The 19,530-nt window shown below is 34.2% G+C and overlaps 1 protein-coding gene across 1 annotated transcript; it reads left to right on the top strand.

Annotated features, from left to right (window-relative positions):
* Positions 1-2,184: 2,184 nt before the first annotated feature.
* LOC132550113 (uncharacterized) lies at positions 2,185-14,338 on the top strand. The gene is made up of 18 exons (XM_060214131.1): positions 2,185-2,191; positions 2,933-2,998; positions 3,214-3,263; positions 3,945-3,983; positions 4,932-5,034; positions 5,638-5,795; positions 6,666-6,771; positions 7,237-7,439; positions 8,514-8,607; positions 8,821-8,906; positions 9,098-9,157; positions 9,276-9,420; positions 9,796-9,837; positions 10,287-10,424; positions 11,561-11,707; positions 11,927-12,064; positions 13,572-13,733; positions 14,316-14,338. The coding sequence occupies exons 1-18, from the start codon at positions 2,185-2,187 to the stop codon at positions 14,336-14,338; spliced, it is 1,767 nt and encodes a 588-aa protein (XP_060070114.1).
* The last annotated feature ends 5,192 nt before the right edge of the window (positions 14,339-19,530 follow it).

Genomic DNA, 19,530 nt, shown 5'->3' on the forward strand with positions numbered 1-19,530 from the left:
TGTAGGCATTTCCTGTTTCACATTCGGAATATGATTGCATTCTGTAATCAACTGTAATTTTAATGAGTATTCCTTGTCCAATGATTCCATTACGTATCCGCTGCCTTGCCTCCCGGTTACCTGAATTTCACCGGCACATGATGAAAGTACGTATCCGGTTTCCGTAGAATGATCTCCAAAATAATCGAAGAACTCACTTTTGGCCAATGTCCGATTGCTCTGCTCATCTATAATGGCATAAGCACGCAACACATTATTAAGTTGTCCGTCCTTGTAGATATTTACTAACACCGTTTTTGCACACGATTTCCCCACGAAGGGACCGGTTTCACCGCACAACTGTGTACACTTGGAATTTATCTTACGATTGTCTCCCCTGATACTTGCGATGAACCTTTACACACAGTACAGATTACTTTTTCTGTACAGTCCTTGGCCAAATGTTTGTCCTTACAACACTTAAAGCACACGCCGTGTTTTAAGAGAATTTCCCTCTTTTCGTCCTTGGATTTCGATAGAAACAGGTGGCAATCTGATAACAAATGCTTCACTTCTCTCGCACTGTCATGAAGTGGGCACAAAAATGCTGTAGGCACATTATTAACTTCCGTTTTCTTTGAAAAGACGTATGCATTCCTACTTCCGGTAGACGCAGTACGACGTTGTTCTTTGCTGACGCTAGGTACCGCAGTACCATCGGTGTAATTGAAACTCGGGTTGTTCATTCGCGAGCTCATTTCCTGTATGAACCTCTCGAAAACACTGAATTTCGGATATGTAACATTGTGCTCGGTTTGATATCTGCACGCATAGTCAGTCCATTTGTTTTGTATGAACACGGGTAACTTGCAAACAATTGGGTTTATACCGCTGGACGAATCGTAGTACGCCATTATCGAGCTGAACGCCGTGTTTTCCTTTACTGCCTGAATTTCCGCCAATATGTTCGAAAGATCAAACAATTTCTGACCATCTCGGTTCGTTAATTTCGGGAATTTGTTTAGCCTTTCCCTCAAAGATAACTCAATTTGCTCGGGCGCGCCGTACTTCTCACTGAGCCTAGTCCAGATTTTACACAAGGCTTGGGGTGGGTCGTGTATGTTTGCAGCACGTAGACTTACAGCCTGTTTTCGAGATTCTGGCCCCAACCATTTCGATAATAAGTCTAATTGTTCTTGAGGGCTTACATCAAGTTCCTTTACAACATTTAGGAATGACATTTTCCAGACACGATACTCCTCGGGTTTATCAGTAAACTGAGTGAGTCTACCCATAAGCAAGTCTTTCTTTAGCATATATTTGGTCAAATCATTCAGTCCAGTTACACACTGACCTGGGGTGAATTCTCGAGCCTCAACGTTTAACGGTACTTTATGTGAATAGGGGTCGAATGTTTCATAACCGGTATTCAAATTTTCGGCTTGACTTTGCACAAATTCAACTGTCCTAGACTTCCTGTGTAACTCCTCATCATCCGACGGTGCTTGTGAACAATTTCTGATAGGGCTACCAGTGTCAATAACGTCATCCATAGCCTTAAGCTCGGCTGCTGCCTCGTCCAGTTCTCTTTGTGATTTTAACTGCTGAAGGGATTTTTGCAATTCGGCCTCTTTCTCAACAAATTTTAGCCTCACTTTGGCCGCTTCCAATTTTGCTCGTTGTTTCATATATACTGAACTGACCCTGGAGATGTTAGTTATGCTGGAACGCACTGAGGTTTTACTTGTTTTCGACTTTATTGACATAATATCCGAAACGCCGTTTTTATATTCACTTACACTATGCCGAGGATTTTCCTCGACTACAAACCCCTGTGAAATGTTATCGACCACAGATACAGTTTGAACTGGTTTTATTTTGTCAATAAATGATTGAATTTGGTCCAAAACCGTGTCACACTGGGGTTTTAATGTTTCCACAGCTTTCTTCCAAATATTTACTGAATTTGGTTGAAACTTGTTCATAGGATTCATATGATTGGGTAATGTCTGATGCCAAGGATTTTAATTCATCCAAGTTCATATTTTCATACTCAATATCAGTTATGAGACAATCTAAATTTCTGTATAAATTTAACAGTCTATGTTTATACTTGCCGACTGTGTCCTCAAATGCCTGATGTGCCTTTTCCGTCATTTTGATGGTTCTTTTTCCCGGGTTTTCAGCCATGAGTTTTTTACTGTGATGTCGAGTGAGTCCAAAGAAACACAAACTAAACGCCTTTAATGCTTTCCTTTATTACATATACAAAGTTCCTAGTTCCCATAGCCATAGTTCACAATCATCACAAACACAGTGTAGGGGTTCTTGGTTGCACCTAGCTTTCGCCCCAACCTGCGGTAAAAAACTGAAAAATACAGAAATTAACCTGTCCTTAGCACATATTTTGCCTTTAGAGCCACAAAACAAACATATTTCAACAAAATTAATCAAATTTCAAACGTTTAAACCGTATTAAAGTTACCTCATGGGTCACCTAAGCCTTGCTAAATCCGTAAGTCTGTTTCCTTTGGACTTTCACGTAAACATATCCCATGATGCATTTTTCCACGATGTACAAAGAATGAACTCTGAACCCTGACCTGACTACCAGAGCAGACGGACAATATAAAACTAGCGTTTCACTACATTTTCCAATTACCTAATTAACTGAAGTATGCGTACCCAAATACACTTTAATAGTAAAATTATTTTTTTGAAAGAACCCGTAAGTATCTTGTTATCTAAGAATTTTTTAGATGAAGCAAACAGCAAAATATATTTTTAGGAAATAACCTTTTAAGTAATCTATATGAATAATAAGATTTTATCAATACAATGTGCCTTTAACGCCAATGCTAATACCTGCAAATTTCGTTATAATCGTTTTTTGTATGGTCGCTTCCGTACTGTACGACACATGTACAGATGCCACTGTAAATCTGTTTTTCAGATTTACGTCAACACCAATCACAAGCAGAGGCAGGCGGTAACATAACAAGCCTCTTAACAAAACTAGGTAAGATGCTTTTTTGTTTGGGCATATTGTGACAGGAAGAATGAACACGAGGTATGTCAACTCTCAGTTTTCATTTACACGTACAATGTACCACTTGTCTGAATTTATTTCCTTGATAAAATAAAATAAAAGTTTCTGATACTTTTTAGTTTTAAGTTTTGAGAAAGAAAACTGCAGTGTAATGTAATTCATTAAAATGTTGTTCGTTTGATAAGGCGGAGGAATCGAATGCGGTGCTGACATTTGCAATACACACGAAGAACCGGTAAGTTGTATTGTCTGATTAAGCAGTAGAACAGTGTCAAGTACTACTACAATGATATGACATGAACTGTTTCACTTAAGGTTTAATCATGATCTAATTAATCATGATCTAATTAATCATGATCTAATTAAACCGTGTTATGATGCCTGTAAGACAACACTATACTACTAGTTTAATTGTATTATAATGCCTGGTATAATCCCATTAGTGTTCTTTTATACCATTTCTCTTCAGCAGTGCTAGTTTGTCTTAATGATTTTTTTATGTTTGCTTTTAAACAAAGACCAGACTATTTAAGTATTACTATTAAGGTGAAGACGGTACACACTGAAATAACCATTCGTGTCGTTAAACAATAAAAGCTATGTACTCTCGGTATTCGCTGATAGACCTACCATATCTGACATTATTCCGATTCGAGCCATTTTGAGAAAAGAATTATTTTGAGATTGATGTGTTCACTTCAAAACCATATTTCTCCAAATAAAAATGAGAGAATATAAAAGGTCATGCGAACTTTAATTCCAGAGCTTTTGATATGGTTGAATTAACAGAGATTCTTGGATCTTTTTTTCCAAGAAGTCAAGCCACACCTGTAAAAATACCGTGTTATTTTTATGTCTTTTTTCTAATTACTGCTGTCTGATGTAAAAAACCGTTTCTACTTCCTTCTATTTTCAGCATTGTGTATTGCATCACCAAACTTTTAAATGTGATCATGTAAGTATTTGCACTACATTTTATCTCGATCCATATTTTTAATAATTACTAAGCGCTTCCCTTTTTCTCGAATATTAAAAAAAGGCATATCCACATACTGTTTTGGAAATCAGACAGACCTTGAATATGTATGTGTTATTTCAAATTACTTTCTTGCGATAACCCTGCGGTTTAATTTTGGTTTTATCTCTTCGATGGTGTTGTTTGTATATATCATACATTTATGTAACTTTCATTTCTTAGCCTCTCTGAATATGTAGTTAATTATAAAACAAAGCAGTTCTGGTATTTGATTTACTGTATTTGTTTTGGAGAAGCACTTAGATGGCAAACACGTAAAAACAAAAAATGTTAAAATCTGATCACCAACTTAAAAGAATAAAACGCAACAGCATCGAACACATCTAACTTCATATCGTGCTAATGGCAAGCATGATGACGGCCATACGGAACTCGTGATATTGGGAATAAGTCCTGAAATATCGAATAAATTGAGACATGTAATTTGTTTACAGTCGAAGCAAGTTCTGCTTATTGTTATTGTTATTGTTTTCATAGTTCTTTTGTCTATATCTATGTCACATAACGTCTCTAAAACATTGTTACATTTTGACAAACTAATTCGCATTGACCAACTCTATCATTATATAAAATTTCAAACCGTTATTGCTGTTACTTTCAACAACAATACGGAATGGTTACACGCCTATTCTGTTAGTCTGGGTTTTCCACGATTATCGTTTATTAAAAAAATTCTATCATTAAGATTCCGGAATCTTTGGGAACACCTATTTCTGTTTGATTTTTCTTCGTCAATTTTTACACGAAAAGTAGGATAATACAATGTACTGGTCAGTTGGAATAAAGGATGTTTAAACATGAAAATGGTGGGATTAGATTTCTTAATTAATTTACAAAGAAATCTTGTTTCTTATTGTTCTTTTCTAGCACTGTGATGAGCATCATTTGTGTGATAATGAAGTCCCGGACCCTCACGGCGACATCCCAGACTGTTGCTGTAAAGACCAGGCATGTGTCGACTTCGTCAAAAGTAAGTCGGGCCGACATATCGTTATCTTGCTAGATAATCACGATTCCAGAACTAGATTAATAAGTACACACTGCTTAAAGTAATTCTTACTGAAAATGTCATTGAATAATTGAGCAAAACTTTGGTTATTAATCAGGAAAATATTTTACTTGTCGCCAAGACATTTACGTTTCAACTTCAAAATAACAAAATAGTAATGCAAATGTTATAAACAGCGGATTATGTTAATTTTTCAATTAAATTTTACTCGAACCATCCGTTGTCTATGATGTCGATAGAAGTGACATGTTTTACTTAAGAAAATTCAACTACATGAAATTCTGGTCTATGGTCCCTACAGCCATACAGAAGTAGATGTTTTACTGTTCCATCAGTTGTCGGGCTGTTCCGCTGTTCTTGAAGAAACGTAAATAAATGTAAAATATAAGATTTTTTCCTTTTTTTAACTCGTGTGTAAACTTCTCGCAATACATCTGTCCCTGGTATCAAAAACTAGAATAAAATTGATTTTGTTACATACACTTCAGCACAAACGTAAATACATTAAAAACCCTCTTAACATAAAAGGGCAAATTAAAATGGAATATTTTTTAACCAAAACAGGTACCACCAATACCCATCTTGAGGGCGTTAAATGTCCAGATTGCCCAGACGTACAGAAGAACCAATGCCATGGAGATCTGCATCACCGTTGTGCTCCTGATGAGATGTGTGAAGTGATCACCAACGGGAATGGCATTGCCTCAACCCGCTGTCAACATGTAAATTAGGCTCTGAAATTAATGTGCAGTTTTGTAGTCTCTATATTGATTTCCATTGATATATAGATATCCATACACAAGTTTTGTGAATATTTGCGGTACATTGAGTGAAACCTTCAAAATTTGCATTTGGAAGTTCATGTTATTATCTAGCACTGCCGGTATGAATAGTCAGTGTCATTTGTATAATGGTATGTCGTCAAATTAACTGTAATGTAAAATCGCCTTAAATCAACAACTTTGCATTGCATGGTAACTTACTTTTGTCCATCATTTTTTGGTAGGCACAAGCTGCTGTTTTCAAATTTGCAAAAAAATATATTGTTTGATTAAGGCACAGTTGAGTACAAAAATACTTTCCGCCTTAGGAGTGTTGTCTTTGCATTGCTGTCGGTTAGGGCCTTTATTTAGGTAATTTTTAACCTCAAGGTTCTTTGTGTTTTGCTATTCTGACTCAGAAGGATGTTTATTGATGGTTACCGTTTGACGTTAACAAGCGATTATCAGAGAGTTGACGGTCGTTCTTACTCGAGATAGTGCAGCTCTTGAACTATTGTAATATGTAATCGCAAGCAGGATGAAGCTGGCTAATTGTCTTGTTATCGCGATGGTATTTTGTCATATAATATAAAATTCGTAACATTTTATAAATAGATATCTTTAAATCAGCATTGCAACACCATTACAGTGATTAAAACAATTAAGGTAGATAATATTGTTGTGATGAAGTGAACGACGTTTACGGTCATTTAACACAACAATTTAAGGTCTTTTAAACCTTGATTTAACGAGCGTTGGTGAACAATATAGCTGGAAGGCTTAATTAAGTATTTCAATCTGATTTGCACGGATATATTTTCATATTTTCAGGAACCCGATTGTATCCGGGAGCAGCACTTGGGCACACTTACTGACCCACGCTCCAAATTTTGTTGCAGAACACAGACATGTATAAACTCTGTATTTCAAAACCCCAGTAAGTATCACTTAGATGAACTTAAGATTGTGCAAAAGACACGCGAGTAAATAATAATTTTATTCGAACACAGCAAATAGCACAAATCTTAAGAAGTAAGAACACAAAAAAGTGAGAGGACTAACATTAGCTTGTAGCCTGCTCTATGATAATTTAGACATACATAGCTATAAAACTTAATGAAATGACATTAATAAAGGAATTGAAGACAGTTCATTAGAAATAATCACGGACTTGGGATATCCTCGAAAAACTGTACTATAGTCAGGTTGTTAATACCCTTTTAATTAACTTCTATCAAAGAATGTGAGTTTAACGATGGTTACAATATACCCAAATATTTTTACAATATTTTCGTGGTCCAATGAAATGTTACATAGTTATATCAATAGAACTATTGAGTGTTGAAATAAGCCGAATATTCTGTTTCGTTATCAACATCTGTCAATTAATTTTCGTTACTAGTGGGGACAACAACCACTATGACTGCTTCAAGTACTACCAACAAGTTCATAAGTACGACTGTGCCTCCGTCTACAGCTAAACCTTTGTACTGCCCAGTGTGCAGTGACGCCTTCACTGGAAACTGTACGCAATCGGCTTGTGCATCGAATGAGGGCTGCATGTTAACCGTTACGCATGGTCAACTACGGACTGGATGCGAGGAGGTGCAAATTGTCATAATAACTAAATGTCATTTCTAGCAAATCAAATATGATTCATACATAGCGAAATAGAATCTAAAATCATAGGATTGATTAAAAAACTTCAAATCGAATATTTAAAGATAGTGTAATTGCTCTGGACAGTAGGTATGAGTTTCAAATGCAATTCGGTGATATTGAATATCGGCGCATCGCCATGTAATTCTTGGGAAATATATATAACGAGTTATGTCTTCTCTAAAAGGGCAACAACGATAGTACCTTTCAAAACTGGAGTGGGTGTAGTTTGGAAACGGTGTCTTGATATCATGTGTCCCCTCAGGTAGCAGCTAGTTCTCCTTATGATGAAATAATATGTTTGTATTTGTATGTTATTCGATTTTTTTAATGAGTGTATTATCTGTTAAGGTCACATGAATTGACAAAGAAATGGTACACCATGTGCCATAAATATACATTTGTTGTTACCCTCTTGATACATTTTTATCTCCGCCGATCATGGATCCTTGATATTGCGTTGAAATGTAGGCTTCGAAAATCCCAGGGACTGACGAACACAAAAAGACTCTGCTACATGCAAGAGTGATATACATTCAAGCGAATAACTCCTGTTGGATTTAGATCAGACACACGATAGCAAAATATTATCAAACAGTCTTTTCGTCCTGTTTCGTCATGCTGTCATGAATTTATATGGATAAAATCGAAAATTGATCGGAATAAATGTCTAATACCAAAATTCATGGCCTTCATCAGTTACATTGTCGAATGCTTTGAATAGAACGTCAGGTAGATGCGCACATTTCGTATCGTATGCTGTTTACTATTCAAATTGATTAAAAAGTCCTCCATATAGATTATGTAAATCACAGTCAGCCAACAGAGTTTATCACTTGCAATTATGATGATTGAACCAAAGACACACAAGCGAATACCAATTTTCAATTAAATTTAAAACGGTATAACCAAATTATGATGCTTGTTCGTCCTTCAAGAACTCTTCAGTGATGATAAGGGCATTAATCATTACAAAAAAGTGCTATTAATTGTCAGTGAAGTATTCTTATTTTACTTAAGATAACAAACTGCCAGTATCATGAGAGGATAGGAGACGCCGTGTGTTGTACAGACAAGAACTGCACTGATATTGCTTTCCAGAAAATGCTCAGCTGTAAGTTTGACATAGACTGAAATCATTTTGTCGTGTTATTTTACTGATTTTCAATAAATTGCTTCTATTTAAGAAGCATAATTTTCTAACACATTACTTTTATAACTTTCACATTATGAGTAAGAAGTATATATTGATTTATCTGCAATGGTAAATGTTTGGATGGCTAATTGAATATATTTCTCCAGTTCAAGAAAAATGTTTCACTTTCAGCATCATTCACGTGCCCGATATGCATAAATGCACAAGACCCCCACGCATGTATGAGAATGCAAGGGAAATGCTCATACCTCAGCAAAGTAAGATGGTGTTCTTCACTGTTAAAACAACAAAGATTGGTCGAGTCGATTTTTAAAAAACTAATATGACGAATGGACATTTATGGAATAGTATTACTCAAACTTATAGAACAACAGGATATCTCATTCAATATATGTTAATGTATGCATGTTATGTTGCTTAATGTAAATTTTCATATTGTTTTCTCCAGGGTTGCATGATCACGCATTCCCAAGGTGGCATCTCCTCTGGCTGCAATGCGCATAGTAAGGTAATCTTATACTTGTTCTCTTTGTATTTTGTATATTATTGCATCAAAAAACTCTACGAATGATTTACGAATCCTATACTGCGAAAATTTAGCCTTTCCTACTTGATATTTCTTGCAGCACTGCGAAATAGCACAGGCTGCTAACTCGCCACTATGTAACGTCAACCCGATACCATTCACGTACTCACCAGGACTTCAGTGCAGTTTCTGCTGTCATAATAATGATAGCACGTGTATATTGAACGCCTTCGGAGTCCATGATGGTAAATATATCCGTTATATGTCTCCATTCAAATTTATGTCATTTGACATCATTCTATCGTAAAATAATCAATGTAATAATTCAAAGTATTCAAATATTATTGAGGAAAAATTAAGTGGTATTTGTTGGAATAAATTAAAAAGCAAAGGGAACACAGAGTATATGTAATATGTATATTTACGTGATAATGTATCTTTACTATTTTATGTACAATATATTAAAGGAGGAATTTATTAGCTGACATTTCGGTAATATTTCGATAAGTGAACCTAATACACAGTCCTATTTCTGCTCATTGTAATGCTGTTTAAGATTTCATACACTATTGTGCGCTTAATTTAGACCTTCTAACAGACTGTTGATATTTTTATTCTAGTAACACCGTCACCAACGACAGGGATTTCAGGTAAATCTTTTTGTCAACCAGAAATTTTACCCCCACCCCCCAACGTGTCCATAGAAACATGGACAACGTTACGTGTATCAAGAAAATACAGACACATTTGTTGAAAGATTCAACCCAAATGTGACATGATATCTGAGCTTGATCGCAGCATAATCTATGTATGAAATGAGGAAAAGTCACAGTAACTTCCTGACTGGTGATACACTTTTAACCTACTCGTAATTAAATCGTAAAAGGAAACTAGACATTTATTGATAAGTAGAGCACACCTGTACATTCTTATTTACGACATCCGCTCACGGTAACCTGTAAACACGATTGTCCTTGCAGATAGATAAGCTGATAATTCTCTTTGTGACTGTGCATAATCCATTCCTGACCAGCAGAATCTCAATATTTTAACAGTATTTGTAATTGATTAAATAATTGTTATTCCAACATTCCAAGCATTTGATCCTTAGCTTCATGCGTTGACCACGAAGACTCCACCTTTTCGTGTAAAGACTTCGACAAAACGTATAACATGTGTTCCAGTGCTGTACCCTTTATGGTCCATCTCGTTGGGACGAAGTGTCAAAAAACATGTGGTAGATGTCCAGGTATGTGTTTTCACTTCTCGATGTCACTGTTTCTCGTCTGCGTTTTCGATCACAGGTGTTTGAAATTCTGGTAGAAGTTACGAAAATTACATTTGAATATCATATAAATAGGGACACCAGGCATGCAACGTCTCCAATCAGATCAATCACAAAACACGCTAACATTGGAAACATATACGGATTACACTCTACCTAAAGTTGTATATCAATAGCACCAACATTAGTTAACCCTCACGAAGCATAAATTACCACTCATCGTTTTTAGTAAGTTCAATTTCAGCGAAAATGGGGCCGAAATGGCCTGTTACAACCGCCATGACCTGAAAGTGTCGGCCATCTTTATGGGGTTCTTGGTGGCCGACAATTTCATATTATGGTAATCGAGACAAATCAAATCCTTAAAACCCAACATTCGTCTGTGATTAATAGGCATTATAAAATCATGTTTCAAAACAAAACAGAGTATTTGATATTCACATTACTTTACTTTCAGAAATGTCTATATTAAAGTCGATATTGTTCAGTCATATGGAACCATTGAAATTTCTCTGAAGGCTACCAGAAACTGACTTTACACTTTGATAAAAAAAACCCATTAAATTGCGCAGTCATGGTTGCGCAAAATAAAGGTGTTATTCAAGATATTTTTAACAAAACAACACATCTTTAGATATACAAAATGCTAGACTATCTGCAAACTTTCGTCGATGTAACAACACATCATTTACCGAACCCTACTATGATAACTTTGCTAATCTGAACTATGTATACGTTCTGTTTGTTTTGGTATTGTTTGCTTTTGGACATAAATGTCTTTTTTATGTTAATGGTCATTAATAATTATGATATTACTTCAGCATTGTATGATATAATTATCTATTCAAGACTTCTTTTCTTTTGGGTAGTGTCACAATAGTAGGTACCGCCGCAGGTAAGAATAACATATACGAAGTAAGTTCTTTAATTTGAAATGAAATACTGGAAATGTCATGAAGCAACTGGCAATAATAAATAATAGTTTTGCGTTGACTTGTGTTGTGAAGGACTACAGGACTGATAAATGTTGGAGCCTCTTTTTTATCCCAGTGATTACCCATTGTATGTGTCATCGTACCTGTTTATATCATATTTTTCAGGATCAGGACCTTTACTCCAATGTGAGGACAAAGTAAGCGCCTGTCCTGTAATGGCTAGCTCTCTATGTTCATTAACTGATCCTGCCTCACAGCAGTACGCCAACGAAAACTGTGCTAAGACTTGTAATCTCTGTGCCGCAACAGCAAGTAAGTATAATAATCACACATAAATAGGCCCTGGATATAGCGTATATAATCATTCACTTGTTCTCTAATTAGTAATCTCTTATTGAAGATGTAAGCTTCTAATATCTAAAAAAAAATGTCAGAAAATGTTGGTTATTGTTAAAATATGGAATGCTTTCACTTCACTTGTTCGGTATCTGGTGTCAGTAATTCCTCCATTGTTAAATGTTAATGTTTCAGTGACAACTCCTGTCCCATGTGTTGACAAAGATAATAATTGTGCTGGAATGGCGGGCTTCCTTTGTCCAAGTACTGATTCTCAATCTTTGGACTACGCAAAAGAACACTGTGCGAAGACGTGCAACCATTGTGCCACAAGTAAGTCATCTGTTTCTCAATAATTCTAAAAGGAGAATTATGCCGATATTATTGTTTGTTTGTTAGAATACAAATGTTAGAAAATCAATGAACAGAGACGAAATAAAAGTACTGCTATTTATCTACATTAGATCTCATTGACTCTGCGCAAAATCCTTAATATTTAACTTATGTTTGTATCCAATTGATTTCATACCTTCGTAAATATACCATCGTAAACGCAATATAAACGACGTGAAGACAAAATATGATTGAAAGGAGGCGATTTTTACTTATAAAGGTTCGAATTTTATGGTATCCGTTTTCAACATAATTCTCCTCGGTGTTTATGCACCGTTGGTGGCGATGTGTCCCAATACCTAAAGAAGACACACAAGTTAATAACATCATTCATATACGATTTTAGAATTAGATCTGTAGAAATGAATTAAATTGCATTGTACAGCCGATTCGTTCTTTTAGAACTCGTCACGATGCTTCAACCTAAATTTTAAAACCTAGCAGGCGACTGAGGAAAATACAAACAGGTCGATAGAATATTAGATACCAGATGAAAACGTGTACTAACTCCAAAATTCAATAAATTCCGCATTTTTAAATATGGAATGTTTTCGAAATAATTGTATGTGTTTATCTACCTAATCCAATACGATTTATTTATTACAAACTCAATTTGTTAGCAATTTCATATGTAATGAATTCACTTTTTTAGTTTCATGCTTTGACCACGTAGAATTTACTAAAATCAACAACAACGCAAATGTGCACCTGCTGAACCGTACCGCTATCTATAAGAATTAAAACGACACCTAAAATGCACCCGCTGAAAATCCCAGTTGGTCTAAACAAACCACATGGAATGGTGGAGTCGTCCAAAACAAATCAAACAATTTCATAAATTTAAACAGTGGATGATTCGAAAGTATATTTTGAATCCACACTATTTGAATGAAACAAAATTTTGCTTTCAGGTTGCGACAACTTTCAGTTACTTAATCCATTCTTGTTTGCTTCTGATCAATTTCTGAAACCCTACTGCAAAACAAGCTATATGTCTCTCTGTAACTCGTCTTTCACTAATAACCATATCATGTAATATAGCAACTATTTTGGGATTTACTAAAGTGAAAAGACTTCCAAGACGTCCTACTTGTTTGCCAATCTTAACTTTAAATCTGCAATCCATCTTTTTATGATAGTATACGGAGTGGCATCTTATAGAGTGTTAGTACTCTTATCAGTATGAAAACTAGGTGTCAGATCGTATTGAATGACCGCTTCTTCAGTTAGACAAACTGACCAAAGGATACAGGTTTTAAGTTAAACAAGGACTGATGTGGCTGAAAATGGGCAGATCTTAATTAAAGCAAAACAAGTATATATATATAGTAAAATATTAACACTCACGATAATTATATCTTTAACTGTAAAATTAGCATGCTGCTTTCATCGGCATGTTATTACCATAACGAAACTTGATACATATTCTTCTGTTCTGTGTTACAAGGTTCTCCGCTGCCAACAGTCTCCGCTCAGTGTATCGATCATGACCTCTACAATAACTGTGCGACATTGGGCAATCAGTTATGTAATTCACAAGAAATCCATGTGAAAAACTTTGCCATCGCTTCCTGTGCCAAAACTTGCAATCTGTGTACAGAATATTTTCGTAAGTAGTAAAATAAAAAGTTAAGAAAGAGCTTGATAAGATAATGTCGTTATTAAAACTACTCAAAGTGATAGTAGATAGTTGATTTCACGAGAAGCTACTTTAGAAAGCAATGAGCTATATTTAAATATAAATGCGATTATCTCGTTTCGTTTATGCGTGATTAACATTACAATTCTTCCTGTTAAGTTAATTTAAAATTTTGCCTATTTTTGTATATATCTGTATATACTCTTCTCCTTTTGTTCGTAATTTTCCTTCGTTTTATCGATTTTGAGTTTAGATTACAATATTTTTGATAATTTTTATTTTGTATTTATTTCTTTATTTTCATTAATACTTTTTTTTCCAGAAACTCTAACATCATGTAAGTATTTTTCATAGAGAACTTCAAAACCAAAACTCAATTTTCAATTAACAGTTTTATCTATGTAATTGAAATTTTTGCTTTGTATTGTATTCAAAACACTAATACACTTGGGTTTGATGTTTATAAACGATAATAATAAATAGTAAACCAAAACAACATATTTCAAACATCTGTAGTAAAATGTTCTGAATACTTTCGTTGTATTTTCACAGTGTCGGGTCCTATTACGGGTTAGAGCATTGCCGGTTTAATGTATTGTCATTATCATAGAATTAAATATTGTTAAAAAATATCCTTGCTTTGTAGTCTTTTCTTTATTATCACAGAAAGTGGTTAACATCATATTTTAATTGATATAATTAATTACTTAAATTAAACAAGATACTTCTACTGTCAGTTTCTGTGAAATTACAGAAAAAACGTTCGCTAGAAACTGACAAAAACGAGAGCATGCTCAATATGAATATGACAAGCCTATCGCATACAGCCGACAGAAAAAATTTGAATACGTTCCAAAAGATAGTAAAGGGGAAGTTTAGGTTCATATTTTTTTTACAAATGGCATATGATATAGCGACGGCCTTTCAGACAAAATTTACCGATCCTGGCCTTCTCATTGGCTGAAATATCGAAAAGAGTTAGAGCCCTCTAGCGGCAATTTTCTGCGTAAATAATGCCGCGATCTTTTAAATCGCTTTTTTAATAGCATCCACAATAAGTTTATTTTTTTGATAGCAATACGATTACTATATATTTAAAAAAGAAGCACAATGTGGTTGAACTATTGATAAATTTTGAACAATGTATTTTACGGAATTTGCTCACGGACATCCCCGACCTGTGCTGTTGAAGAAGATCGAGCTGACGTGATTCTTATCGCCTGCTGTGAATATTCCTAGAAAACAACCATATTAACCGTAAGCAGAGATACGTCTCTGCCGTAAGTAAGCAAAAAATGGTTTCTTGTATCTTCAAAGTTTATTGTAACTGCGTGACTTGATTTACAGTATATTTACTGTATGGCGGCTTATGAATCCTTCTCGACATGACGTAAGCGTACAGAACACTGTACGTGCGAGTTGGCGCCATGATAAGAAGCTAGTCTGGGGGCTTGGTTTGAATTATTAACTAACAGCACTTATAAACAAACAAAACTTACAAACAGAACATCAGTTTTGCTTTAATCCTTGTCGTTGTGGCAAGATCGTCTAAATATACAACATCATTTTACCTCATTAGACTGTTCGTCCCACGCGTATACCCGCCGATATGACACTTTTCAGGTTTTTCACACCCCCCGCCATGACACCTTTTCAAGTTTTTTGTACATAAAAAGTTTGCGCTTTGTAGACAAGGTACAATTGGTGCTCATGATTTATGAATAATATATTTTTAATACTGTACTGATCATGATGTTGACTTTGTTATAACTTATATTTTTTGTCTTTTAGTTTTATTTGATGAAGGTTGATTGTGCTGCTTTCTCTAGGTTTGTTAATGTGTATCAACGTTCCTTGAAATGAAAATATTCCTTCAAACAAAACGCATATAAAAAACCAAAATATTCATGTCTATAATTATCAATTAACTAAAAAGAAATATTTCCATAACATATTTATTCATTTTGCGTGTAATGGTGACATTATCTAATGCATTGGAGATCAGAAATAGTAGTAGCTATAGTGAAAATATTGTAAATTTTGTATATATATGGAAGTCTAGTTTAATCTCATAGAATTATGTCTTTATAGATATGATTACTGGAATAAAAATCTAACCATGATACTTCAAGGAAGATAGACATGTAAATACATTTAATGTAAATATTTACACTTTTATCTATCTGAAATGCTGTGTACACCTTCTCTACTTTCCTCAACTACAGATTTAATTATAATAAGTAAGGACTATTACTTTGCAATACATTTAAAATAGAGAAGTAGGTATAAAGTCCTTTCGATTTGTTTAAATCCTCATATTGATAGGATAGTAATTGCAACATCTTGGGGATTTCAAGGGTTTTATTTAGTCAACTTCATCATAGAGCTATTTATCATTTGGCTTGTTGGCGATGAATGTATGGTTGTGTTTATTTTGTTATTTTTTTTACCTATTTTGTTTTGTTCACATTATTGTCGTCAAATTTAAAATAAGAATTAAAGAAGATATAAAATCGTTTAAAATTAAGGAAAATAGCCTCTGGTTCTCTTATTTTAGTAATTTTTGCATTTCAAAGTGTAGGAGTATGGGGAAAGTAATATAGCTCAGTGGTTATTTGTGAACATTTTTCAATACATTTAGCCTCTCACTACTTTCAGTATTTGCGTAGGCCATATTGCTTCTTTCTAGGCTTATACGCATGCGCAGAATCAGGGTTATGAGCGTATGACTTACATCAGGACCACATTGTTTACATCCTTTATTTTTTAGATATCAAGAAAATTGGTTGCAGCAGAGACGTTATATATGTCTTTGGTTGCAGTGAATTTTAATTTTAGTAATTAGTAGAAAGCCTTAGTTTCGTAACATTCTATTGGAGAATAGAACATTTTATATCGTTTTCTCGTAGTGTTTATTAACATTAAAGTCGCTTTAAGTTTCACTCCTAGGTAGAAAAAACCGTCAACAACTTCCACTTTTTCACCGTTATAAGTCAATTATTCTCTATCATGTATACGACCTCCACTTCTAAAAACAACAATTTTTGTTTTCGCTATATTAACTGTCAGTTTCTATGCTGTGGAATTATTGTGAAGAATAATCTAGAAGACTCTGCAGACCTTCAATGGTTTCGGAAAAACATTACTAAATCATCAGCATACAATAAAAGAAAGAATTAAAAAAATCGTAATCAATTGCTTCATTTTCAATAAATGAAATTTCTAAATCATAACGAAAAAGTGAAAACAATATAGGTGATAATATTTCCCCTTGCATTTATCCTATACTGTCCTCGAAATAATTAGAACATTTACCTTTAATTGAGACACAAGATTTAACTGATTTATATAGTGACTTAAAGATAGTTAGCAATTCCCCTCGAACACCAAGCTTTGTCAACTTGTTTCATAAGTTTAATCTATCGACAAAATCAAACGCTTTACGAAAGTCTACAAAACAACAATATAAACGCTTCTTTGAAGACAAAGTTTAGTTATTAAAGAGCGTAATGCAAAAATAGCATCAATCGTGCTAACTTCAGGGCGAAACCCAAATTATGCATCAGTTAGAAAGTTATACTTCATGCATAGAATGCGTTTATTCAATACAAATGTGAAAAATTTACAAAGACAGCTAATTAAGCTGATACCTCTAAAGTTATAAGGGTCCTTACGATCGCCTTTCATGACCAATTAGAAGGAAAGTAACCAGATTCAAGGACATTATTAAATGGGTTGGAAGAAGCAATTTTTCGCAAGTTTTAAAACATTCATGTAATAGGTCATCAGGTCCAGGTGATTTACCACAATTCAATTTCCGTATAGCACTACTAATTTCCTGTAATGAAATGTGTGCATCTAATTCTTCAAATACAGTATTATTGTCACTAAAATAAATGTCGTCATGAAAAACTTAAGTATCTTTGTGAACAAAAGACAAACTTTTAAAGTGAATACAAAATTGACTGCAGTTTAACAAAGGCGGAGCCGCTTTCTTCTTTCCAATTATTTTAAAAAAGGACCTTGGATTATGTTTTTTCAAATATTCCAACATATCACTTTCGCCAGTAAATATTGCCTTTCAAACTTACTTTCCATTATCTTATACTAATTTTTCTTACTTTTAAGAACAGCACACGTCGAGCGACATTTGGTAACATTGAAATTATTCAAAGTCACTGAGTATTGCTTAAGCAGGGTTTTCAGACGATCATTAAACCAGGGTTTATCATCGGAACTATAATAAGTATTAGAAATAAGGTTTACAGTTTATAGTCGGACCCGTAACTTATGGAATCAAACTCCAGTCCCTTTTCTGAGAGGTTTAATACATGCTCATGACCGTATGTGTCACCTTCTCGTTGCTTTCAGTCCTTTTATCTCAGATCAAACTATGATAAAGATAAGAAATCTGAAAAAGTGCAATAACAAGTCTTATCAATGTCTTGTAGCGTTGCTATACGATTCTATATTTTGTGACCCCTTTTATACTCTCATATTATCTCAGAGTTAGTAATATATATACATTTTATGGATTTTATTGCAAAAATCAATATACAATCTCTTAGTCATGACCTGATTACGAGGTCACCTATCCTGCTTATGACGTCATTCCTGATAACAAAGACTAAGGAATCAGACAATGCCTTTAGGTCGGTAGTCTATGCGCTTATTTGTAGTCAACTAAAATCCAGAGAAAAAAATGAAGATATTTTGTGTAACTCTGCTTCTTCTCTGTATAGGTAAGATATGCTTTAATTATGTAGTTGTATGTGGTGTCTTATAAACATAAGAGTGCATATCCATTATCAACTTCATTACCAAACATAATGAACTGTTTCGATTATAAAGTCACCGCACTTGACCTTTTACATGCAAAGGTCGACTTAAATTTTTCGAACATTTTTATATTTTCCATCTATATCTATTGCCTTCTTTCGTCATTGAAGAGTCATATAGAATTAATTTCAAGTTATTCAAAGTTTAATATACTTAATTCATGTTTTATAATGGTGTCTATAAATTCACACGGTGTGTTTATAGACACCATAGTGGTAGTATGGAGAATTCTTTGAAACAGTGGTACGAACACGATTCACTTAATTGTGTGGTTACTTTATTTCATAATAAATCCTACAGATTAAATTAAAGGATTGATAAACATTTTGTTTGCACAAATACATTTTCACGGATTGATATGTCTTCTTCTTGTTTAATCAGAAAAAAGGCATTTTCACTATGGAAGGAAGTAGTTTCATCGTTATATTTGTTCATGAACAAACATTACCTTCTTCCAAGTGGATTTTTAAAGTGTAATTTGCATGTATAGGTTTAAAGTATGTGTAGCAACAGAAATCATGAAAGTCATAATCTAACTTAGTAATGCCTGACTACATACTGTTCATCTTATAAATGTTTTAAATGTAGGAAGGTAGATTTTTAACAAATGTCTATACATGTATCCGTGTCTTCAGAGTAAACTTGCTCACCAGTTTCTTATCACCAGTGGAGATTAACTTACTAGGCGCTACAATGTCCGGAAAATATATCATATGATAGGTTTTTTTCGGTTCATTTTAAAGTTGCATAGCATTTTCTTTATATGATAATTAATTTAGGTAAATATTGTTATTATGTGACTTAATATGATTGTTATGTTTTATTATTATCATTATTGTTATTATCTTATAAGTGTAATGAAATGATATCTTCACAGGTGCAATAGATTCCACTGTGAGTTTAACAAAGGCACATCACCCAGCACCTG

Source organism: Ylistrum balloti, unplaced genomic scaffold (assembly GCF_031769215.1).
Source record: "Ylistrum balloti isolate Yb309-2 unplaced genomic scaffold, AGI_CSIRO_Ybal_v1 Utg370104, whole genome shotgun sequence".
NCBI classification, from domain to species: Eukaryota; Metazoa; Mollusca; class Bivalvia; order Pectinida; family Pectinidae; genus Ylistrum; species Ylistrum balloti.